The following is a 26,416-nucleotide window of genomic DNA, read 5'->3' on the forward strand; positions in this document are numbered from 1 at the left end:
TAGAGTGCTGGACCTGGCAAGTGTCCGACTGTTGACTGATGAGATTGTAAATAGGAGACAATTCCCTTTACCAAATATAATGGAATTATTGCAAATCAGAGAATTTAAACCCCAATATGTCATAAGATTCTCACTTCAAGCGCCCATTTCAACCTTTTAGGAAAATGCCATTGATTTTGTTTTAATAATTTGGATATCAGGAGTGTCTTGTAAAAAGCCGGCAATTTTACTATTATCTTGGCTTTATTTTTTCTCTTCTTTCTTATGCAGCTTATTCCTCTATCTTTGGTAATAGGTGTTCTTTTATTTCAGAGTCATTTGTCTGGAAATGCACATGAATCGCTCCAGTCTAGGAGGGTGGTCATTTCTCATAACATGGATAAAGCTCTGAAAGAAGGTAAGTCTTACCTGGGAGCATGAGTTGATAGATTGTGAACCTCTACTCAGATTGGAGAACAGTTACTTGCAAAAGTAATCCCATTTACATTTAGGGGACTTCTTGCAAAGTGAGATGCTACTCAACAGTGTGTAAAGATATCAGAATGTGATGCAAAATTCTTCAGATACAACATATTTTGTCCTGGATTAAAATAATGGTGGAAGGAAGGGAATCTTCACAAGATGTAATAATTCTATAGACAGTAGTAAGTCGCATCATGTAAATGTTGCACTATAACTGGCAGCTCTTCATTTTAACCATTGTAAAAGACAAAGGAAAACTCAAATGTAGTTAATTTCAACAGGATTAGTAGATAGAAATGATCTAATATGATGATGTTTGAGGTTGTTATAGTCAATAATACATGTTGCATTCTTGGTCTTTATACTTGCTTCCTTGTGTGCAATTGAGATACATCTGCTCTATTGACCAAAACAAGTTTCTACTATTATTGGTGCTGTTCAGCTATGGAGGAGCCCAGGAGCTAGATCAGGGGTCAGCAACCTTTCAGAAGTGGTGTGCAGAGTCTTCATTTATTCACTCTAATTTAAGGTTTCACGTGCCAGTAATACATTTTAATGTTTTTAGAAGGTCTCTTTCTATAAGTTTATAATATATAACTAAACTATTGTTAAAGCAGCAAAGAATCCTGTGGCACCTTATAGACTAACAGACGTTTTGCAGCATGAGCTTTTCACCCACGAAAGCTCATGCTGCAAAACGTCTGTTAGTCTATAAGGTGCCACAGGTTCTTTGCTGCTTTTACAGATCCAGACTAACATGGCTACCCCTCTGATACTAAACTATTGTTGTATGTAAAGTAAATAAGGTTTTTAAAATGTTTAAGAAGCTTAATTTAAAATTAAATTAAAATGCAGAGCCTCCCGGACTGGTGGCCAGGACTCGGGCAGTGTGAGTACCACTGAAAATTAGCTCACATGCTGCCTTTGGCATGCGTGCCATAGGTTGCCTACTCTTGAACTAGATGCTACAGGTAGTGGTTCATTAGAGTGCATAGGTTGGTGGGAGTTAGCTGGATTTTATTCTGCATCTTCAGCAAACTTGTTGAAAATTAGAGTCGTAATTGATAGGTTTCAAAATGTAGTTGTAAACGGAATTGTCATCAAGCAGGGTGTGTTTCTAGTAGGATTATAAGGGATCGGTTCTTAGCCTTACACTGTTTAACATTTTTAACAATGAACTGGAAAAAACATATAATAATTGCTGATAAAGTTTGCAGATGACACACACATTGGCGGAGTGATAAATAGCCATGAGACCTGGTCACTGATACAGAGCGAATTGGATTACTTGGTAAGGTGAGCTCAAGCAAACAATATGCATTTCAATACAAGCAAATGTAAGATTACGCATCTGGGAACAAAACGTGCAGGTCATAGTTAGAAGACTCAGGATTCTATCCTGGGAAGCAGTGACTCTGAAAAAGATTTAGAGGGTCATGGTGGACAATCAGTTGAACATAAACTCCTAGTGCGATCTTGTGGCCAAAAGAGCTAATATGATCCTTGTATGCATATCAGGGGAATATTGAGTTGGAGTAAAGAGGTTATTTTACCTCAGTATTTGGCAGTGTTGTGACAGCTGCTGGAATACTGTGTCCTGTTTTGGTGTCAACAATTAAAGAAGGATGTAGGTAAATTTGAAAAGGTTCAGAAAAAATCCTAAAGGAATGGAAAACCTGCATTATATGACAGACTGAAAGAGCTCAATCTATTTAGTTTATCAAAGAGAAGGTTAAGGGGTGACTCAATCACGGTCTTTAGGTACTTTGAAGAGCCCTCTATTATCAAATTTCTGTTCTCCATTAAGCTAGCAAAGATATGACAAGATCCAATGTCTGGAAGTTTACGCTAGATAAATTTAGGTTGGAAATAAGGGTTAACCAACCATTGGAACAATTTACCAAGGACTGTGGTGGATTTTCCATTACTGTAAATTTTTAAATCAAGAATAGATGTTTTTCTGAGAGAGATGCTGTAATTCAAATAGGAATTAATTACGCAAGAGGTCAGACTAGAAGATCACAGTGGTCCCTTTTGACCTTTAAAAGCAGCAAAGAATCCTGTGGCACTTTATAGACTAACAGACGTTTTGCAACATGAGCTTTCGTGGGTGAATACCCAAGTCTTGCATCCGACGAAGTGGGTATTCACCCACGAAAGCTCATGCTGCAAAACGTCTGTTAGTCTATAAGGTGCCACAGGATTCTTTGCTGCTTTTACAGATCCAGACTAACATGGCTACCCCTCTGATACTTGACACCTTTTGACCTTGTAATCTATGAATGAAAAATTAAGGATTATTAATGCTAATTTTTATGCTGCCTGTTAATACGTATGCAGACAGCACATACAGTTGTTCATGAGCAATTGGAACACAAAGGACCAGGTCCTGGGAGGCACCAGGCATCAGCAACTTCCACTGATTGAAACAGGAGCTTTAGGTGTTCATAACATCTCAGGAAAGGCACAAAGATCTAGTGATATGATTGTACGCACAAAGGGTCTGAGCTGGCTTCATTACATTTAGTGGGAAAACAGTTGGAAGCAGTATTGGGCCCAATTCTGCAACATCCTGAGCAACCAGGATACTTAGCTGAATTACAGATTTGAGTGTTAGAGAGACAAGATGAGGGAGAGATAATATCTTATTGGACCAACTTCTGTTGGTGAGAGAGACAAGCTTTTGAGCTTACACAGAGTTCTTCTTCAGTGGTGTTAAACTAACTGTAATAAACCTCTAATGATCTCTGCTAGTGCTGACATTTGTTTGCTACCTGTATCTGTATCGATACACAAACTTCAAATTTTAAGGATATTTGTAAGCAGATGTGATAGGTTCTGTCTTCAGGAAATGATTATGAGCTACCAAGAGCTATTATGCCCATGCTTTCTCTCCATCTTCCCCCAGAAATTAAACAGTGTCAGTGTTTGTTCTATTCCTTCCCCTCTCTCTCTCTTTCTCTTTGACAACATAATTCTGATGTGGAACCTTTGGGATTTGATCAGATGGATGCTTTTTAACTTCACATTGTAATGCCTGGAGGATTGTGCACTGTAGCTCAAAAATAGTACTGATTAATGGCTACCTATATATTAGGATTTAGGTTTTCTATACAAATGTTATTGTTACATATTGAATCATAAAAAAAATTGTTGAAAATTGAAAGGGGAAAATTGTGTAAGACAATTAGAGTGATAGGCTCTTGGGCTGTGGAGTAGTGAGGAAGATTAGTTTAATTATTTCTTTTTAGTAATAATTTATTTGTATAACATCATAAATGTATTGTGTTTTTGCAAACCCAGAGTAAGATGTGCTCTTTATCCCAAAGAGCTCACAAGCTCAGATAGATGAATCAGGGCAGTAATGCAAATCAGGGAGGGATGTAGAGATGATTATGAGGAGAGCAAGATAGGATAAATGCCTTGGAGAAATAAGTTTCAAGGAGGGGAGGGCAGAGGGAGGGTGCTTAGCAGAGTAAAAGTGGGAGTTGGTTGCAGGCTGTAGGTGCAAAGACAACAATGGGAGAAGGAGAAGAAAGCAGTAAAGAGTGGGGATTAACAAGTGTGGGGGAAGGGGAGTGAGAGGCAATGAGAACAGAGGGGTAGACAGAGTTACTGTAACAGGGTGGCTTATCCTAAGGGAAGGAGGCCTGTCCTGGGGCCAGCCTATCCTGATTGGTAAAGAGAGCAATCAGGTGATTTCCATTATAAGAGCACCAGGAAGCTGCAGAGGGAGGGGGAATCTAGGAAGTTGTGGCAGAGACTAGAGAGAGAGCAAGGAAAGGCACCTGCTGGGAAGACCCTGGAACCAGAGGAGTTGCTGCAGGTAGGAGGAAACACCGGGGAAGTTTGGAAGTCAGAACCTGAAGGCTGAACTCCAGCCAGGTAAACCCTGTGGGTGGTGATGGAATTGGAATCTGGGGACCCCCTACCTCAGGAAGACCGACACTGAAGACTTTGTAAGGACTAAATAAATGGGACCCCAGGAGAAGAATGTTTTAAGTTCCCTTTGGATTGGTGGTGTTCAGTTCTGAAGAGGGGCACTGAAGTGGGGAAAAATAGAGACAGGGTACTGCAAAGTAATTTCTGGCCATGAGGGGGCATCAGAAAGTGGCCAACCCTTTTACTCTTATATTTATGTATGGCCTAAAAAGTGAGGATAAGGCACTTTAATTAGAGAGAGGCAGTCTTGCAATTGTAAACTGATCATCAAACTTAAAACTAACAAGTAGCTGGTCTCTACTTCTGCAGCTGGAGATTGAAGGGGGAGTTAAATATGCTTTGCCTATCATCTAACCTTTCTTTGTAAAATTAGTGAGTTATGGTTGGGTATATCCTTAAGAAACCGGTTGATAACCTCAGAAATCCTTAGTCCAGTCCTTTGTATGACTGTGTGATAATGTTGAACAGAAAGCGGGTGCACTTGGGCTTGTGGGTGTGGCGCTGGTGTGAGCTAGATGGACTCTCTAGTTTTGAGATGGAGAGTTTAATTTCATATCATCTTAGCATGATTCTCTGTAAAATTGGGCCAGAGACTGATTTCTTCTTTAAACACATCATGAAGTATTATAATTGAAAAGCAAACAGCAATAAATAAATCTCTCCAGTATCTGCAGTTTTCTTGAGACTGGATATACAGAATCTATAAAATTGTAAGGAACAAACTAATACAGTGACAGTAGAGCTGATAATTCCATCACTCAGGTCAAATTTTCCACTTGCTCCCAAATAGTTCATTTTTGCTTCCCTTCTTACCTTTCCTCCCCACGCTCGATGTTAATAGTGCCTTGTAATGTACTAAATTATAATTTTATTCCCTAAGGTGAAATCACAAACAAAAGGCTCTTTTTGTCTATTACAAAGCAGTACACAATAAGGTACACTTTAATAAGTCATCTTTTCTTTGTTAGTGGTCAAGGTAACCCTTCTATTTCAAATTAATTTTGTTTCACTATGCTATATTTCAAAGCAAAATCTTGTTGCAGCCTTAACTATGGAGGCCATATCATTGCCTCCATAATAATTATCCCATTCATTTTAATGATTCCCAGCTTAGTTTCATTTTTAAAATAATACTGACAACCTATTAGTGTAGTTTATCTTAGTTAAAATATCATCGCTATTAGACAAATTATTCAGCTACTGTTCTATGAAATGAGTGTAAAGGTCAGAGTTAAGGCTGTATTGGGAATGTCTTTATCTATTTTTGACTATGTTACCTACAGTATCAACTTTTTAAATTTAAAATTGACCAAGACTTGTCAACTTTTGATGTGTTATTTCTAAGAAATATCTTATGGTATAATGAACATATCTAGACTTAAGCCATAAAATTTTACCCACATAAACCTCTATGCACTTGAAAGACTTATCTGGCAAGTTTCCAAATGACTAATTAGTCTTAATTCCTCTTTTTTTTTTTTGGTAAAGGTATCTCTCATTGGGCACCCAAAAATTGAAGCACTCCAAATCGCTAGTCATTTTTAAAAAATGAGGCTTTAATTGATTTGTGCTAGGCTTATAAGCAAACCTTAAAAGTTCTCTATTCACTCCCTCAGATCATACTAGTCCTACACTGACTCCTGTAAACGTTGGTCTTCCTATTTAGTGCATTTCATCCCATCAAAATGAAACCTGGAGTTATGGTTTCACACTTCCTCCCAGCTGCTGTAATCTATATGAATTTGACTGTGGATCACAAAACACACTTACTAATATTTTAGTATATAAAATGTAAAATAAATAGTGATCATATACAAGCTGGGACCTTGAAATTACATTAATTGAATGAAAATATTTTTAAACTAGTTAGTTAATCTGTGCAAAATAAAGGAGGATAACTACATCTTTTTGCACATAGTATAAGTAAGCACGTAAGGGTGGTGCAAAAATGTATTTTTGCAACTTTGTATATTGTCAGTGTCAGAAACAAAATGCTTTTGATGTGTCATTCGAAGTGGTATACTAGTCTGGAACGGGAGAAGGGAATCTTTTTTTCTTTTAAATATATATTTCCATAATATGTAGAAAAGAATGTACTTAGAACATTGAACCATGCTAGCATACAAGTTCAAACAATTTTTTGGTAATCTGAAATGCCATGGGGACTGCATCCAATTTGTTAAGCGAAATAGCTTCACTGTGACATGACATCTTACCTACCTATTTAGTGCTTCTTCATTAGTTCTCTTTCATATACAATATTTTACAAAGTAGGGCCTGATCCTGCAAACACTTATGCACATACTTAAATTTATATGTGTTAATAGTCTTATCAAATTCACTTAGCACTACTTGAACTTAAAGTTAAGCATGTGTATAAATGTTTGCAGAATAGGTGCCTAAAAATCTAAAATGGGTATATTTTACATGCAATAGCATATTCCCATTTCTGCTAAGGTGTATTCAAAGGATGTTACACAATTTATTTATTTTCAGGCAGCATTGCTACCATGAGACTGTTTAATGGTCTGTCAGATCCTAGGGTTTCCTAATGTCGCACAGTGGAACAAGGACCACAGCATGTACTGTACAAGCATGCCGAAATAATTTGGTTTGTTCCCTGAAATCTAAGGCCTTGATTCAATAAAGCACGCAAGTACCTCCTTAAGACCATTCCTGTTCAGCACAGCTGAATTAAAGGTAACCATGTGCTTAAATGTTTTGCTTCCTGATTCTGGACCTAATACTGTAACAACACCGCTTATGAAATTCACCAAGGGCAAGTCATGCCTGACTAACCTAATTGCCTTCTATGATGAGATAACTGGCTCTGTGGATGAGGGGAAAGCAGTGGATGTGCTATTTCTGGACTTTAGCAAAGCTTTTGATACAGTCTCCCACGGTATTCTTGCCAGCAAGTTAAAGAAGTATGGGCTGGATGAATGGACGGTAAGGTGGATAGAAAACTGGCTAGATGGTCAGGCTCAACGGGTAGTGATCAATGGTTCCATGTCTAGTTGGCAGCCGGTATCAAGTGGAGTGCCCCAAGGGTCGGTGCTGGGGCCGGTTTTGTTCAATATCTTCATTAACGATCTGGAGGATGGTGTGGACTGCACCCTTAGCAAGTTTGCAGATGACACTAAACTGGGAGGAGTGGTTGATACGCTGGAGGGTAGGGATAGGATACAGAGGGACCTAGACAAATTAGAGGATTGGGCCAAAAGAAATATGATGAGGTTCAACAAGGACAAGTGCAGAGTCCTGCACTTAGGACGGAAGAATCCCGTGCACTGCTACAGACTAGGGACCGAATGGCTGGGCAGCAGTTCTGCAGAAAAGGACCTAGTGGTTACGGTGGACGAAAAGCTGAATATGAGTCAACAGTGTGCCCTTGTTGCCAAGAAGGCTAATGGCATTTTGGGTTGTATAAGTAGGGGCATTTCCAGCAGATCGAGGGATGTGATCATTCCCCTCTACTCAGCACTGGTGAGGCCTCATTTGGAGTACTGTGTCCAGTTTTGGGCCCCACACTACAAGAAGGATGTGGATAAATTGGAGAGAGTCCAGCGGAGGGCAACAAAAATGATTAGGGGGCTGGAGCACATGATTTATGAGGAGAGGCTGAGGGAACTGGGATTGTTTAGTCTGCAGAAGAGAAGAATGAGGGGGGATTTGATAGCTGCTTTCAACTACCTGAAAGGGGGTTCCAAAGAGGATGGATCTAGACTGTTCTCAGTGGTAGAAGATGACAGAACAAGGAGTAATGGTCTCAAGTTGCAGAGGGGGAGGTTTAGGTTGGACATTAGGAAAAACGTTTTCACTAGTAGGGTGGTGAAGAACTGGAATGGGTTACCTAGGGAGGTAGTGGAATCTCCTTCCTTAGAGGTTTTTAAGGTCAGGCTTGACAAAGCCCTGGCTGGGATGGTTTAGTTGGGTTTGGTCCTGCTTTGAGCAGGGGATTGGACTAGATGACCTCCTGAGGTCCCTTCCAACCCTGAGATTCTATGATTCTATGATAGCTGTTAATTGAAAAAGTGTTCTGAATTTTGGAATGCAAATTTATCATATTTTTATCATACTTTCCTCAGACTTAGGTAAATTACTGACTAAGCCAACCCTCTTATCTTGTCACTTGCACTTCTCTCTGCAACGGTTCATTCCAACATGGATACATTTAAATGTAAGCATATCCTATCTCTGGAAAGTGCCTGAGTTTATCTAGAAAACCCAGAATATATGTGAGCAGGATGACTCAAACAAAAAATGTGCTCTTTTTTGTTGTGAGGAGGGGACTGATCTGTCATCTGAACATGGAAGAGACACAATCCTTGCCGTATGACATAATTATGAAATTTGGATTTCAGAATTAATCCCACTAACTCTGCATGTATTTTTTACATGTATAAGGTTTGTTCATTGACAAGTTATTTTAAACAAGACTACTGACAGTAATACAATTAAGATTGCTATATTTAAACTCCTGCGTAACCTCTCCCTCAAAAAACAACTTTGGGAACCAGTTTTCACTGAATGTTTCAGAGAATGTATTAACTCCAGATTCCAAATATGAAGTCATCACTTCTCCTGCTACCACATGTAGTTATTAAAATAAATATTCCTGCCTTTTTAAAAGGACTTAAAAAACCCTTGCTTTTCACTAAGCAATAGAAACTGGTGGGTTTTTTTCCTGATGGATTATTCTTAGTCCACAATACTTAAATAGGATCCTTGATTATAATCAGAGTAATGACACTGAAATACAGCAGTAGGTACAGTTCTAGAAACACTTTTGTTAAATACCAAATGTATATATTGTTCATTCAAAACAATATTTGAAAAAGATTAAAAATATTTTTTTAAAAAGGAATTTAAGACATGCTTAAGGCTATTATGTCTTGTTCCACAAAAACAATATTTTGTATATAATGGACTCAAGATAGAAAGCCCCCTCTTTAAATTTCTATTTGCTTCTGGGTAATATTGATAATGTGCCTGATGCTGTACAGTACCCCAAGACAGACTATCCTTGTCCCAAAGAATTTACAATCTGAAAGTAATAATGATGTTGTGTGCAGGTGCATGATGTAATATACATAGACGTATAATAGGGTGATAGATACACTTAACTTCCATGTATCAGGAGATAGCCGTGTTAGTATCCACAAAAACAGCTAGGAGTCTGGTGGCACCTTAAAGACTAACAGATTTATTTGGGCATAAGCTTTTGTGGGTAAAAAAATCTCACTTCTTCAGCTCCATGTTTCTCTGAGCTAGAATCATGACCTCTGATACAATTCTAAAACTTTAAGATCAACCTATAGTGAAGGAGTGTATCAGTGTAACTTCAGTGAAACCACTCCTGGTTTACACTGATGTGAAAACAGAATCCAGCCTCTTCCTTTAATTTTGAGTATTTGATTCTACATGATTTATATTATATAAAGTTCATCCAAGGTATATTATGGTTTTAAATCACTCTACATGCGCTTTTCCCATTTTCTTTGTTTTGATTACACTATTGCCACTATTTCCTGAGCATCTCTTCTGTCTCTCATGACCACATATCCTGTGCAGCATTGTATTTTTTTAATCCACCCCCCATTTTATTCTAGCTTCTTCATTTAGGGTGACCAGACGTCTTAGAGGCTTTTTCTTATATACACAACTATTACACTGCTCTCCCCCCAAAAAGTATCCGATTTTTCACATTTGCTAACTGGTCACCCTAACTTCATTCTTTCTTCTATGATGGCTTTTTGTATAGTGTCCACTTATGTATCCCTTACTTTGGCAACTAGCTTAAATTTCAACTCACAATTTTTGCTGTCCTCCCAACTAATACACCAGTGATGCTACTACTTGGTTGTAGTTCATTGTATTATTATTTTCAGTACCAGTTCAGGCATCAGTCTAATTTTAATATCTTTAAAAAAAAAAGTCTTACAGTACTGAGATGTATCTTTTGCAATACTAATATGCTAATAACTAATAGTTACATTTGGCTTGGCCAGTGTCATCTCACCCCAAAGCCAAGCATAACAAAAGAACTAGGTATCTAATGTCTACACTGCCCCTGAAAGGTGTGATTCCCAGTGTGGGTAGACAGACTTGTGCTAGCTCAGCTTGAGCTAGTGCACTAAAAAGAACTGGTGTTGCAACATCCACATTGCTCTTTTTAGTGCGCTACCCTCAAGTGGAGCTATCACAAATCTGTCTACCTGCACTGGGAATCACACCTCCCAGCTTCAGTGTAGTCATATGCTGTCACAAACTAAATCTTGTTTTATTTATATTCAGTACTCAGGGCCAAGTTGTTTCCTGATCTCCCCTGACAAGTAGTAGCATGTGTGCAGCTCTGTAGCCATATTGGTCCCAGCATATTAGAGAGACAAGATGGGTGAGATATCTTTTATTGGACCAACTTCTGTTGATGAGAGAGGCAAGCTTTTGAGCTTACAGGCCACGTCTATACTTACCCGCCGGGTCGACGCGGCGAGTTCGACTTCTCGGAGTTCGAACTATCGCGTCTGATCTAGACGCGATAGTTCGAACTCCGGAAGCGCCGCGGTCGACTCTGGTACTCCACCGCGGCAGGAGGAGTTGCCGGAGTCGACCTTGGAGCCGCGGAGTTCGCTTCCGCGGCGTCTGGACGGTAAGTCATTCGAACTAGGGTAGTTCGAATTCAGCTACGTTATTCACGTAGCTGAATTCGCGTACCCTAGTTCGAACCAGGGGCTGTGTGTAGACCAGGGCACACAGAGCTCTTCTTCAGATCAGGACTACTGCAAGTTGGTCCAGTAAAAAATTTTACTTCACCCACCTTGTCTCTCTAATACAATAGCATGAAGACAAACTCTTCAGAATGCTTTCTTCCATCCTTAATTACAGATTATTGTTACAAGTAACAGAAACAAGGTGAGGGAAAATTACAAAACAAGCTTGTTAGATATTAAAATAAAATACTGTGTCCTAGGTGTTCAAAATGAGAACAAGAACTAAACTATATACATAATAACAAGGAAATTTACTGTCCTTGTTAACAGGAAAAATGCTCTTCAACCCCAAAATGCTGACCATTTTTGTAACTACGCCAATCTCTATAAGACTTTGTTAGTTAATAATACCTTGGATCATTAACGTTGAAATGATTTTTCAGCCTTTACCATTGATACTGATTGTTTTGTTTGCACTTCATTCATCTTATCAATGAAAAGACTAGTTTCACTACTAATTATAGACCTTTTTTCTCTAGTCTCTTTCACTGGCTCAACCACTAACACAACACTCCAAAATGTGGGCGAAAGACAATGCAAGTAGTTTAGAGACAACATTACAGCAAGACTCAACTGGGATAAACATGGTTTTCAGCTATTTGGGGTTTTCTTAAACCCACAACTAACAGCTCTTGGCTAGAAAAAGAGTACCTGGATAATCTTAATTATGTACACAATAGTCATATTTATAGTGCTGAAGAGAAACAATAACTTGGCAGAGTTTGATCAGTGTAGAATGTGAGCAAGCACAGAACCTTTGATAATTTTTGAGGCACAATTTTTTTTACAAGAGATAATCAAAATCTAACATCACTCTCGATGTCGCAGATAACTATGGACTGAATCCAAAGCCTGTTGAAGTCATTGTGAGTCTTTTCATTGAATTCAGTGGGCTTTGAATCAAGCTCTAGATGAAGATCCAATGTGCTTTAGAAACACTAAAAATTATAAGCCATTGCTTTTAGGCTATAGAACAGTGGTTCTCAACCAGGGGCCTGGGGCCCACTGAGGGGCCCCGAGCAAGTTTCAGGTGGTCTGCCAAGCAGGGCCGGCATTAGACTTGCTGTGGCCCAGGGCAAAAAGCTGAAGCCCCACTGCATGGAGCTGAAGCCTGGGGTTCCAAGCCCCGTACCAGGGCCGAAGCCGAAGCCTGAGCAACTTAGCTTCACAGTGCCCCCTGTGGCTTGGGGCCCTGGTTAGTTGCCCTTCTTGCTACCCCCTAATGCTGGCCCTGGCTTTTGTATGCAGAAAAACGTTGTGGCACAGGTAGGCCATGGGGGCAAGTTGGGGAGGATAGGGGGCTTAGAAAGTAAAAGGTTGAGAACCTCTGCTATAGAGGAACATACAATAAATTCTAACATACAATAAAAACAATATTAGAATGTACCCTTTTAAATGTAAAAATAAATCCTCTGGGAGGGTACAATTTTACATATTCAGAATTTTCCGCTATCCTCCTTGAGCATCTGTTTGATACAGATCTAACAGAGAAAAGAAAAAATGGAATGTTTTAATGTGACTTGAAGATGGTTTTAAACAGCATATTTTGGGGGGAGAGATAGTGACAGATATCTAGTGTGTTACATATACTGTTGACTTATTTATTTCTATGTTCTTGTGAGTCATTTAGATAGTAATGTTTAAAAAAATTCTGCTCTCAAAATACTGTAGAGCTCAGCATTGTTGTACATTTGAATGTTGTGCCAAATTGCTGTAAATAGAAGGAGAAAGTGAATGTTGTGGATTCTTATGATTGTGGAGAAAACTAGGATCCCAAGTTCATTTTAGAAAGGTTTTGCCATGAGGGTAATAGTGAACTAAGGACTAATGCACCCTTCTTTTTGAAAGCGAGTATACTTTAGGGTATTAGAAGGAGATAGTGTTTCTCATATTTTATAGTTATGTACGTAGGGAAACTTAGCCATCGCTCTTCACTACTGCGACTCTGCCTCAAAGGCAGGTTCCTGAAGAATACAATACTTTGACCCATTGTGTTAATTTTGGGACAGAGAAATGCGTCTACAAGAGAATTCTCACACATGGTTCAGAACAAGAAGTAAGACATTGCCAGTTACAAACAATGACCACAAATATCATAACACGGTGCACTACTGTTATTTTGCAGCACCCTAAAAGTATTGGGTGTCTTACTTACAAGAAGAAAAGTAAAGAGCCCTGTCCTGAAGAGCTTACAATCTAATTTCAGAAATGACACTACAAAGAGGAATAACAAAACAGTAAGAGGAGGAAGGTTGAGGAACGAAAGAGGTGACAGTGAAAAAAGTCATAGAATCATAGAATTCAAGATCAGAAGGGACCATTATGATCATCTAGTCTGACCTCCTGCAAGATGCAGGCCACATAAGCCGATCCACCCACTCCTGAACTAATTCTCTCCCTTGACTCTGCTGTTGAATGCTCCAAATCATGATTTAAAGACTTCAAGTAGCAGATAATCCACCAGCAAGCGACCCCTGCCCCATGCTTCGGAGGAAGGCGAAAAACCTCCAGGGCCACTGCCAATCTACCCTGGAGGAAAATTCCTTCCCGACCCCAAATATGGCGATCAGCTGAACCCCGAGCATGCGGGCAAGACTATCCAGCCAGACCCTCTGGAAAAGGCTAACAATATCCCAACATTGACCCTTTGTACTAATTACCAGTGTGGCACGTTATTGACCTATTGACTAAACCCGTTATCCTATCAGTTTCCAGGGGCGGCTCTACAAATTTGGCCGCCCCAAGCAGTCATGCCCGGGAGGCGCCCCCGAGCCGCGAGAGCAGCGGACCTTCCGCGGGCATGACTGCGGAGGGTCCGCTGGTCGCGCGGCTCGGCTGGACCTCCCGCAGCTGCGGGTGGTTCGGTGGTCCGGCGGCTCCGGTTGAGCTGCCGCAGTCATGCCTGCGGGAGGTCCACTGGAGCCGCCGGCCGAGCGTCCCCTCCGCAGTCATGCCTGCGGCAGGTCCGCTGCTCCCGGGGCTCCGGTGGAGCTCCCGCAGGCATGACTGCGGCAGATCCGCCGGCCCAGCCTGCCGCCCTCCCAGGAAAGGGCCGCCCCAGGCAGGTGCTTGCCCCGCTGGGCTCTGGAGCCGGCCCTGTCAGTTTCCTATCAAAAAGGTATAGTTACTTATACAAGCGCACATTGTCATGGTAGAACAATGTATCTGAAATTACCCTATATCAGTCAGAATCCTGTTATATTACCCCAAATTATCCTCACATGTACTGAGGACAGTTCTTTACCACCTTTATCAGAAGGCCTCCATCTTTGAGTAACCATTGTTGTCATGCTCTTGAGTGGTTGTTTAAGGCAGGTTTCACTATAATATACTTTTTTCTGTTTTTTCTTTTTGTTGTATTTGATGGGCCAGATACTAGTCAAGAATACTAGGTATAAGTTTAATATCTTTCCATGAAAGTCTTTATTCCATATAAAATAGAGAGGATGGATTGTCTTGTGATTAAAACATAGGACTGTGTGACAAAGGTTGTTCCTCAGACTTCCTGTCTGACCAGGGGAAAGACCTTTAATCTCTGTGCCTCAAATCCTACCTGTAAAATGGGAATAATAATAATAATACCTACATCAGAAGGGGTGTGGCTAAATTCATTAATATATATAGTATGCTCAGATACTCAGAAAAGCCTCTTAAATAGAGCTGGTTAGAACTCTTTATGTTCTGTGCAATGGGAAATTCTGACACTTCAAAATTTCCTTTCATCTCAAATCAGAACAAAAAATCAAAATTTTGAAATTTCTTATAGAACAAAATTTCCATAAAATTTAATTTCACACACTCTTCTCTCCCATAAGAACATAAGAACGGCCATACCGGGTAAGACCAAAGGTCCATCTAGCTCAGTATCTGTCTACCGACAGTGGCCAATGCCAGGCGCCCCAGAGGGTGTGAACCTAACAGGCAATGATCAAGTGATCTCTCTCCTGCCATCCATCTCCATCCTCTGATGAACAGAGGCTAGGGACACCATTCTTTACCCATCCTTGCTAATAGCCATTTATGGACTTAACCACCATGAATTTATCCAGTTCTCTTTTAAACGCTCTTATAGTCCTAGCCTTCACAACCTCCTCAGGTAAGGAGTTCCACAAGTTGACTGTGTGCTGCGTGAAGAAGAACTTCCTTTTATTTGTTTTAAACCTGCTGCCTATTAATTTCATTTGGTGACTCCTAGTTCTTGTATTATGAGAATAAGTAAATAACTTTTCCTTATCCACTTTCTCAACATCACTCATGATTTTATATACCTCTATCATATCCTCCCTTAGTCTCCTCTTTTCCAAGCTGAAGTGTCCTAGCCTCTTTAATCTTTCCTCGTATGGGATCCTCTCCAAACCTCTAATCATTTTAGTTGCCCTTTTCTGAACCTTTTCTAGTGCTAGAATATCTTTTTGGAGGTGAGGAGACCACATCTGTACACAGTATTCGAGATGTGGGCGTACCATGGATTTATATAAGGGCAATAATATATTCTCAGTCTTATTCTCTATCCCCTTTTTAATGATTCCTAACATCCTGTTTGCTTTTTTGACCGCCTCTGCACACTGCGTGGACATCTTCAGAGAACTATCCACGATGACTCCAAGATCTTTTTCCTGACTTCTTGTAGCTAAATTAGCCGCCATCATATTGTATGTATAGTTGGGGTTATTTTTTCCAATATGCATTACTTTACATTTATCCACATTAAATTTCATTTGCCATTTTGTTGCCCAATCACTTAGTTTTGTGAGATCTTTTTGAAGTTCTTCACAATCTGCTTTGGTCTTAACTATCTTGAGTAGTTTAGTATCATCTGCAAACTTTGCCACCTCACTGTTTACCCCTTTCTCCAGATCATTTATGAATAAATTGAATAGGATTGGTCCTAGGACTGACCCTTGGGGAACCCCACTAGTTACCCTTCTCCATTCTGAGAATTTACCATTAGTTCGTACCCTTGTCTTTTAACCAGTTCTCAGTCCATGAAAGGACCTTCCCTTTTATCCCATGACAGCTTAATTTACGTAAGAGCCTTTGGTGAGGGACCTTGTCAAAGGCTTTCTGGAAATCTAAGTACACTATGTCCAGTGGATCCCCCTTGTCCACATGTTTGTTGACCCCTTCAAAGAACTCTAATACATTTGTGAGACATGATTTCCCTTTACAGAAACCATGTTGACTATTGCTCAACAGTTTGTTTTTCTGTGTGTCTGACAATTTTATTCTTAACTATTGTTTCGACTAATTTGCCCAGTACCGATGTTAGACTTACCGGTCTGTAATTGCCGGGATCACCTCTAGAGCCCTTTTAAAATATTGGCGTTACGTTAGCTAACTTCCAGTCATTGGGTACCGAAGCTGATTTAAAGGACAGGTTACAAACCTTAGTTAATAGTTCCGCAACTTCACATTTGAGTTCTTTCAGAACTCTTGAGTGAATGCCATCGGGTCCCGGTGACATGTTAATGTTGAGTTTATCAATTAATTCCAAAACCTCCTCTAGTGACACTTCAATCTGTGACAATTCCTCAGATTTGTCACCTACAAAAGCCAGCTCAGGTTTGGGAATCTCCCTAACATCCTCAGCCGTGAAGACTGAAGCAAAGAATCCATTTAGTTTCTCTGCAATGACTTTATCGTCTTTAAGCGCTCCTTTAGTATTTTGATCGTCAAGGGGCCCCCCTGGTTGTTTAGCAGGCTTCCTGCTTCTGATGTACTTAAAAAACATTTTGTTATTACCTTTGGAGTTTTTGGCTAGCCGTTCTTCAAACTCCTCTTTGGCTTTTCTTATTACACTCTTGCACTTAAGTTGGCAGTGTTTATGCTCCTTTCTATTTGCCTCACCAGGATTTGACTTCCACTTTTTAAAGGAAGTCTTTTTATCTCTCACTGCTTCTTTTACGTGGTTATTATGCCACAGTGGCTCTTTTTTAGTTCTTTTATTGTGTTTCTTAATTTGGGGTATACATTGAAGTTGGGCCTGTATTATGGTATCTTTAAAAAGCGCCCATGCAGCTTGCAGGGATTTCACTTTAGTCACTGTACCTTTTAACTTTTGTTTAACTAACCCCCTCATTTTTGCATAGTTCCCCCTTTTGAAATTAAATGCCACTGTGTTGGGCTGTTGAGATGTTCTTCCCACCACAGGGATGTTAAATGTTGTTATATTATGATCACTATTTGCAAGCGGTCCTGCTATAGTTACCTCTTGGACCAGCTCCTGCGCTCCACTCAGAATTAAATCTAGAGTTGCCTCTCCCCTTGTGGGTTCCCGTACCAGCTGCTCCATGAAGCAGTCATTTAAAGTATCGAGAAATTTTATCTTTGTATTTCGTCCTGAAGTGAAATGTTCCCAGTCAATATGGGGATAATTGAAATCCCTCACTATTATTGGGTTCTTAATTTTGATAGCCTCTCTAATTTCCCTTAGCATTTCATCATCACTATTACTGTCCTGCTCAGGTGATCGATAATAGATCCCTAATGTTATATTTTTATTAGAGCATGACATTTCTATCCATAGAGATTCTATGGAACATGTGGATTCGATTCCCCTTTCCCCCTTGTTGTTTAGTTATCACTGTGACTGTTACGGACTTTGATTTTGTATTTTGCTTACATCTGTGGTCACAGCTGATATGCAGGCTTCTTTGAGCTTCCTCCCGAGCAGTGATGACTAGTGTATAACACTTCAAGCCTAAATGACCATCAGCAAAATAGTGAAACTAGCTATACACAAAGTGCTGTCAAAATACTGACAATTTTTTTTCCTAATTACTTTAATTTATAGTAATCTTAGCTGTTGCTTATAACTATAGTTCAGACTAGGGATCGGCAACCTTTGGCCCGCAGCCCACCAGGGTAAGCAGGCCGGGCCGGTTTGTTTAACTGCCATGTCCGCAGGTTCGGCCAATTGCAGTTCCCACTGGCCGCGGTTCGCCATCCCAGGCCAATGGGGGCTGCTTGACGCGGCGACCGGCACATCCCTCAGCCCGCGCCACTTCCCGCAGCCCCCATTGGCCTGGGATGGTGAACCGCTGCCAGTGGGAGCCACGATCAGCTGACCCTGCAGACGCGGTAGGTAAACAAACCGGCCCGCCAGGATCCTTACCCTGGCGGGCCACATGCCAAAGGTTGCCAATCCGTGGTTCAGACTTATGGAAATGTTTAATTTTTCAAGTTTATGGTGTCTCCTTAAAATATTGTAATAGTGATTTCCTTTCTCTAACTACTATGATCTTATAATGTGGTTCAAAACTGTCCTTCACCTAGGGGGGAAAAAACACTGCCTCTACATGTTTTTTAAATGTGTCTTTGAAATCGAGGTTGTTTAGATGCATGTATAAAGAACAAATTGTGTCAGTCCTCAGCAGACTTGGGAGATGCAGATAATTTACTAGTTCATGTAATAAAATCCATGTTTTGTGATACAGGTATCTGTTTGAGATTTCTGTTTGACCAGTAACCTGACTGTCTGACCAAATCCACTTAAGGGTTTTGCATGATGACCTCTGGTAATCTCCCTTAGGATCAGATTTCTTCAATATAACATTGCTACGCTTTCTTTCTTTGAAGAGAGAGAATTTAAAACCCAAAGGAGAAGATAATTTTTGTACTATCCCTGTGTGTTTTCCCTGTATTAGACGTTGCTATTTATTGTTTTGTTTCTCCTTGTAGTGTTTGACTACGGCTACAGAGATTACATTCTGTCCTGGTATGGGCACCTCAGCAAAGATGAAGGACAGCTATACCACCTGCTATCTGAAGATTTCTGGGAAATCGCCAAGCAGCTGCGACAGAGGCTGAGTCACATCGATGTAGTGAAAGTTGTCTGCAGCGATGTAGTGAAAACTTTACTCACACACTTCTGTGACCTTAAAGCAGCCAATGCCAGGTAAAACAAACAAACATGAATGTTTATCCCCTGTCCTTCCAGTATTTTAGTAGAGTTTTCTGCTTGTTACTTTCTTTCCTTTTGGATGAACTGCCTTGAGGCAATAAAGAGCTTACAATTGAGAGAGAGAAACAGTAAAGACAGGCAACATATAAGTAACATTTATAGTCCATACTGTTGATTGTGAGACACCCACTATGCTTTTGGGCACTTGGGGGAAAGGAAACACTCATGTTTCTTTTTCAGCTAAGTCAACTTCATCACTCTGTTTATACTCCTTTAGTCACCATGCAGGAAGGTACGTGAGTAATCTCTGAGGGTGCCATGAGACTAGCAGGATTTGGAAATGACAACAAAAAGCCATGTACATTCTTTCCAGAAAAGTGCAAGTGTTAATTCCATAATTTCCCCCCCCCTCTCGCTTTCTCCTCTGGTATCAGGAAGCAAAGCCCCATGGTTCCTCTCTATCAAAAGTCTCTCTTAGTCAAGTTGTTGGGCCAGGTTTTTCTCCTATTACGAGTCTTTTCTTTGAGAGAGTTCTCTTTATATGCGCTGGGGACTATAAGGTATTCTCCTCTTAATACCTTGATTGCACTCAATCTGATTCTTGAAAATGGCTAGCTGTACTTTTATCTGGCCATATGCATATACATTCCTTGATCTGAGTGTACAATATGAACTTGCAAATTAGGCACATTTGTGCCTGTCTACTTCAGAAAATTGCTTTTAAAATTACTCTAATTGAAATATTCTTTGGCTCGTGTGATGAGACTTTGTTGTTTTGCTCACAGTGATATCCATTTGTGCTCTTTGCCCACAGTGACGTCCACAGGTCTGTTTCTCATATTGCTCCAGGGAAAAGACTTCTTTCTCTGTGCCCATGACCAGTCTATATATTAACACTTTCTCTGTCTTCCTGAGCAGACAGTCTTAGTGTTTTACTGGCAGGTGTCAGCCTGAATTTTCCCCAGTACATAACAAGCGAAGCCAAAGAGAGATTTACTGGTGGTCATTGTTGCAGGGGAAAAAAAAGAAAATAAACAGGTGATCGTTATGTACCTGCAGTGGGGCATATATAAAATTCTCTCAGTTGGCCTTTAATTTCAGTTCCAGAATATTTGCATGTTACTTGTTTCTCAATAATGGTCGATGTCTCTTGGCTGTGTTCTCTGAGTGTGCTACTGTAGTTTGTCACTCTGACTTTTGAGCACAATGTGAGCTCTGTCTAGAAGAAAAGTTAGATATCAACTATCTTTCCTTTTAGTTCAGTTAAAAAGAAGCTGGAGACTTTTTTGTTACTATTTTTTAGGTATCACAATACTCAAGTTGTGATTAAGAAAAGGCCTCCAATTTGAAATTGGGGAAATATTCAAAACTGTCATTTCCTCCTGTCTCTTTCTATAAAATTCTGACTTTTTTTTTGCTTTGGATGTCTTATTTCCTGTTTATAATTATGTCCATTTCAACTGGATCTTTGTTTTTGGGTTGGGTCATGGCATTTTTGCTCTCACTATACTCACTAAGAGAACCAGTAATAACTAATCCTTTGCTTATTTTCCATTTACTTTTTTTGCTTTGAGTTGATCATGCATCTTTGAGAACACCTGTGAAGGTTGGGACATTAACATGCAAATGGAAAGGTCATCCCAGAAATCCATGTGCTAAATGATAATCATATTTCTTAATTTACAGATCAGTATTCCATGCAGATTTAAAAATTCCTAAATGCAGGTAACAAAAAGATTAAAACTGGAGAGGTTGATTACTCTTGCCACAATATAAAATCCTGATACTGGTTCTTAGAAGATCCTTTTTGGTTTTAGGAGCATTCTGAGTTTTTTGTATTAAGTTAATTGTCCAGGACTGTTGTGACTACTGTGAATCCCTTATACCTCAGTGGTCCCTTAACTTGGGGAGTCTGAATTATGTCACTTCTCAATCTGAAGCTTGAGCACCACAAAAATCTTTCCAGCTCACAGAGACATTATGATTTTAAAAAAGCAACACCAAATTTGGGAATAAACTGTGTTGCAGAATTTTGAATCGATATCTCTAATTGATATAGTATGGCTCAGAGTCTAAATTTTGAAAAGTATGATAAGTTTAGACTGAAACTTGGATGTTTTGTCTTTGTGTCTATGATACAAGCCTGTTAATTTGGGTGAGTGAAATCATGGAATCATTTCCTGTTGTGATACTCACACAAATGCCTCCCATGCATTGTAGTGGCTCCATGTAATTTTGTTACATATTATGATAGCAAAGAGAGTTTCATCCTTTGGTCAAGTTCAGTAAGTGACCTAGAGAATTTTAAATACATTTTGTTCCATTTTTAGAGAGGATGTTATCCAGGTATCCGTGCGTAGGGGCTCCCTTACTCTGTGTGAGAAGGCTAGTAAGGGTAGGAAGTGTTCTCACCTCCATGAGGCTAAAGACATTAATCTCTTCTATGTGAAGTTCATAGGGTTTTGCCACCCACTTCACTCTAGGTCACCTTTTAAACTCATCCCTTTCCACCTGCCTTGGCTAATAAAAGAAACAAGGATGGCTAATTCTTCCAGTCCCATATGGAGCCTTCTGAGATGCTACAGTGCGGGTAAAGGGGTAGAAAGAGCAATACAAGCTCTTCCCTTTCACATTACTCACCCAGAGAGTGACATTGGTCCAGCAGGAACTGGAAAAGATTCTGTCACTCTTAATTTCCCCTGTAAAATTTTTACAGTTTATTTGGCTGTTAATGTTTTCCCAGAGTATGAAAGGGGTTAGATAGTTTGATCGTGGCAGTTCTTGGTCACATGCATGTAGTTAACTGATTTCCACATTTGAGATTTTGTCTAAGACATATTGGCTGAGGCCTTAGTGATTTCCCCCCCCCCTTCTCTGAAGCATTGAGCATGAAGTGCCTGTTTACAGGATGAGATGAGTGTGTTCTTCATGATGGATTTGCTGTAACTGCAGGGGATGGGAATTGGTGAACCTCAATTCTTCTTGTGTTCTGCTTGTTTTTGTGTGATTGTTCCCTTAATGTCTCATCCAAATAGCTGGTTTTGGCTTGAGTAAAGCATAGAAAAGCTGAATGCTAGCCACACTCTTTTATTATCTTAGCTGGATCATGAGCTGAAAAGGATGGTGAATAAATCACTGGAAATTTTCCTAATAGATCTGTTGGAGACACCATCTGTCATGGCAGCATACTTTAAATTCTGACTATGTTAGAGAACAAAAAGCACTCTAATGCCTGGAATTCATTCTGTGTGTCTCATAATATAAAATATTTGTTTCACTTTAAAGGCAGAAAGGAAAAATGCCTTTAGATTAAATTACATAGTCTGAGATTGTAGGAGTTTGGCAGAGTAAGGCCAGATTCTAAGTGTGGAGATAGTTACCCCTCACCCACTCTTGGACCTAATGAGAGCAGTGCCTTTTGAACAGGTGTAAAGGCACTGTTAGTGTGATCGGAGGGAGTCTGCATTGTGGGCTTCTTATATTGTCTCCAGGCTGTGAGTAAACAGCAGACTTATTCTTACATAAAATTATAGATTAAAAGTGATGAATCTTGATTTAAGAGTAAAACATTTTTTCCCCAAATAGAAATAGAGCGCGACGGGCTGCTTTTTGGTAAAACAGTGTTGCAGGTTTTTGCCATTAGATCCACAAGGCCAGTCATGAATTAGTGACATTGATCCCTTGAGGCTGCTGAGCATGGAGTTTTAGGGCAGTGTCTAGCTCTTAGCAAACTTAAAGGGAAAACTGTCTTGTGCATATTGCTGTCTCTTCCTGGAAACAAACAACACAGGAATTACATCAAGTTCTCATTACAAAGCTATTGGTTAGGTTTTTTTCAGTAGTAATGTATAGCTTGGTTCTCAACTGTGGTGGCTCTGTGTGTTTGTATATTACATATAATGTGTGTCCTTATGCTTGCTATACTTATTACAGTGTATAGTGTAAAGTAATATTCAGTGTAAAATAGAAAGCATTGTTACCATGAAGTCAGCAGGAGCTGGTACAAAGAGAACTTGAGAACTAGATTGAACAAAGCCCCAAACACATCCAACTTTAAGGAATATAGCTCCCAATGTTTCCTTTTTCTTTTATAATTCCATTTATATCTCACAGTTTAAAAATGTCAAGAACTGCTTTCATACTAACCCTCTGAAAACTAATATCAAATAGATTAATGTGAATTTGAGAGGTTGTTGCAATGAGAGCAGATATTTGGAAAGGATGATCATAAAAAAAGTTACAAAATAGCCTTTGAATAAGTATATTATTAAAGTACCTCTTGCTAGTGCCAGTTACTGAAGTGTTGGGCTTTTGTGAATGAAGCCTTTGCAAGAAGAATTCATGAAGTTCTAATTTTCTATTATTTGTAATACAGTAGACCTAGAGGCTTCAATCAGGATCAGGATCTCATTGTGCTTGGTCCTCTACTAGCATAGTGTTTTTAATCCATTTCATACCATCTTTGATAACAGACCCAAAGTCCATTGTAGAGTTCTCAATCTTGCAAGACCAATGCATAAGCTAATAACTACACAGTGAAACACATTCGAACACATGTTTGAATAGTATGTCTTTGTTGAAACAACACATGCTGTTAAAGAGGTTCAAGACACTAGATGATGTGTCTTGATTAAATGGGTGCTATGAATATTTTGGGATTGACTTTCTTCTGACTGTGGATATATTTTTTATTGCCTGCTTTAAAAGACAGTTTACTTTTTGTCTTTACTGTGATGCTTTCATATACAAGTCTAAATCAACTTATTTCATTTCTTAGAAGTTTCAAACAGATCAAGCAATTTTAATTCTGCTACACTGTCAAGAAGTTTAGAGATCTCAGGGAGATGCAGGTAAAGAGATGCATGTTGCCCCTGGTAGTTCCCAGGGCTGCTTTGTTGTAAATGTGTGCTGAGTACAGAATGTGCTATGGAAATCTTTTATGATTTGTTGCATGCACACTTGAGCTCACCCATTTCACTGTCAAGATGATTAAAAACTAAATATAATTTTGTGGGACTTCTGGGATTGTAATTAAAGAAATAGGAAGACCAAAAGGAATGATTTTCCAGATTTCCGTGGAAAAGGCTATTACTGATTTCTGTGGAAACTTTCTTACAGCCCCCACTTCCCATGCAAATAAACAAAACACTGTCTTATCTTTAAACTTGTCTCACACTGTAGGCTTTCTGATCTTCAGACTGTGAGTTTCCCAGTCAGCCCCTACAGGGTAGTTATGGGGTTCTCAGAAGTTTTCAAGCTTTTTGGGCTAGGAACACACATATATAAAATGTGTGTGTATATATTTTAATGAAAATGGATTTTCACATAATCACATCTCAGGAGTTGGGGCTTAAAGACAAACCCCTAGTATTGCAAGACTTGTGATAAAATAATGAGAGTTGGCAATACTGGAACCAGTGTCAGGAGGTCATGGCCACCGTGCCCTTGCCATATTGCTGTATAGGAGGGAGATCCTGATTAGATTCTGGCTAACTGGAAGTGGGGTGGGTCACAAACCTAGTTGAATGACTCTCCTGGGCACTCACCAGTTTGCTGTGAGGAAGCCATCCACTGGATTCCGTGAGCTTTAAGCCTCCGAAGTCTGAACAGAGGTTAGGGGCTTGTCTCTAGGCATAGTCATAGGGTGAAAATCCTCTATCTAGCACCCTCTCCTGAGAGCTTAGACCGTGCAGTCCAACTGCCAAGCTCCTAGAATTAGTGCTGACCACTCAGACTTCCCTGTAGCTTAAAGAAACCTTCTTGCAGAACTCCAGCCATATGGATGCTCTGGTGTCACAGATTAACTCCTCAGGGGCATGTGATAGGTGTAACCCATGACCAGTAGCTACAAGCTCATGAACTCAGTCTTTGCACAGGATTTGAAAACACTATTGCTCTGTACTTGATACACAGATCTATTAAAAAAAAAAAAAACACACCCTCCATGCATTTCTCTGCCTTAGTTTCCGCACCACTCCAAAGCATTCTTTGGGCAGGGGTCAGATCCTCTGGGGCATCCAAGTTCCTTCTCCTGCAGTGCATGGCTTGTCTTCTCTGCCGTGCGGTCCCTCTCTCTCTAGATTGGGGTGGACAAACTTTCTGGCCTGTGAGCCACTTCGGGTTCCCAAACGGTATGGAGGGCTGGGTAGGGAAGGCTGTATCTCCCCAAACAGCCTGGCCCTTGGCCCCTGTCCCCTATCCACCCCCTCAGAATCCCTGACCCATCCAACCCCCCCTGCTCCCTGTCCTTTGACTGCTCCAATCCCTATCCACCCCCGCTCCTGCCCCCTGACAGGCTCCCCGGGACTCCCACGCCTATCCAACCACCCCCTGCTCCCTGTCCCCTGACTGCCCCGACCCCTATCTGCACCCCCACCCCCTGACAGGCCCCCCCGGGACTCCCACGCCTATCCAACTGCTCCCTGTCCCCTGACTGCCCCCCGAGACCCCCTGCCCCCTTACGATGCCGCTCAGAGCCTGGCCGGAGCCAGCCATGCCACTGCACTCCCCGTCAGCAGCTCGCAGCCCCGCCGCCCAGAGCGCACAGTGAGCTGAGGCTGCGGGAGAGGGGGAACAGTAGGGGAGGGGCTGGGGGCTAGCCTCCCCTGCCGAGATCTCAACGGCTGACAGGATGGTCCAGCAGGCCAGATGTGGCCCGCAGACCGTAGTTTGCCCACCTCTGCCCTAGATCATCTTGTTTCTCTGGCCTGATGGTCTCACAGCTAAACTGGGTACCCCTTGCTACAAAAGCATGCTTGTACCTTCACATCTCCTTCCCAAAACTTCCTGTATGGCTCTGTGGGCATGTCTACACACCAAGGAAAAACTGCGACTGGCCGTGCTAGCCATCTCGGGCTCGTGGGGCTTAGGCTGTGGGGCTGTTTCATTTCTGTGTAGACGTCTGGGGTCTGGCTGAAGCCTGGGCTCTAGGACCCTCTGGAGTGGGCGGGTCCCATAGCTGCAGTGCCCAGAAGTCCGCAAACAGCAATGAAACAGCCCCTCAGCCAAAGCCCTGTGAGCCTGAGTTGGCTGGCGTGGGCCAGCACGGATTTTTCTTTGCTGTGTAGACATATCCTGCGAGTCTTTCCTGACCCATGGAGCCTTTGTAGTTTTTTAAATGCTAGCTAGTATCAGTACATTGATGTCTGTCTTTGTTCTGCATTTGGGGATTTTCCGCTCTCTCCCCTTCACCAGCTCCCTGCAGAGAGGTAGGAAAAAATGGTTCTTGTAGGCTTGAGCTAACCTATTTTCCCAAGGTGCTTCCATCCGAATAGGCGGCCATTGAATTCTAATGACCTGCCATTGTACCTGGTATGAGAGAGACATGTCAGCCATT

At 40.8% G+C, this 26,416-nt stretch overlaps 1 protein-coding gene across 6 annotated transcripts in view; it reads left to right on the forward strand.

The window, feature by feature from the left end:
- SNX25 (sorting nexin 25) overlaps positions 1-26,416 on the forward strand; it is a 175,769-nt gene that overhangs the window by 44,130 nt on the left and 105,223 nt on the right. For all 6 annotated transcript variants that reach the window (XM_045017316.1, XM_045017317.1, XM_045017313.1 and 3 more), the window contains exons 2-3: positions 313-397; positions 18,858-19,074. In XM_045017316.1, coding sequence (XP_044873251.1) covers positions 376-397; positions 18,858-19,074 — 239 coding nt within the window. In that variant the 5' untranslated portion in view covers positions 313-375. The remainder of the gene's footprint in view (positions 1-312; positions 398-18,857; positions 19,075-26,416) is intronic.

Source organism: Mauremys mutica, chromosome 5, assembly GCF_020497125.1.
Source record: "Mauremys mutica isolate MM-2020 ecotype Southern chromosome 5, ASM2049712v1, whole genome shotgun sequence".
NCBI classification, from domain to species: Eukaryota; Metazoa; Chordata; order Testudines; family Geoemydidae; genus Mauremys; species Mauremys mutica.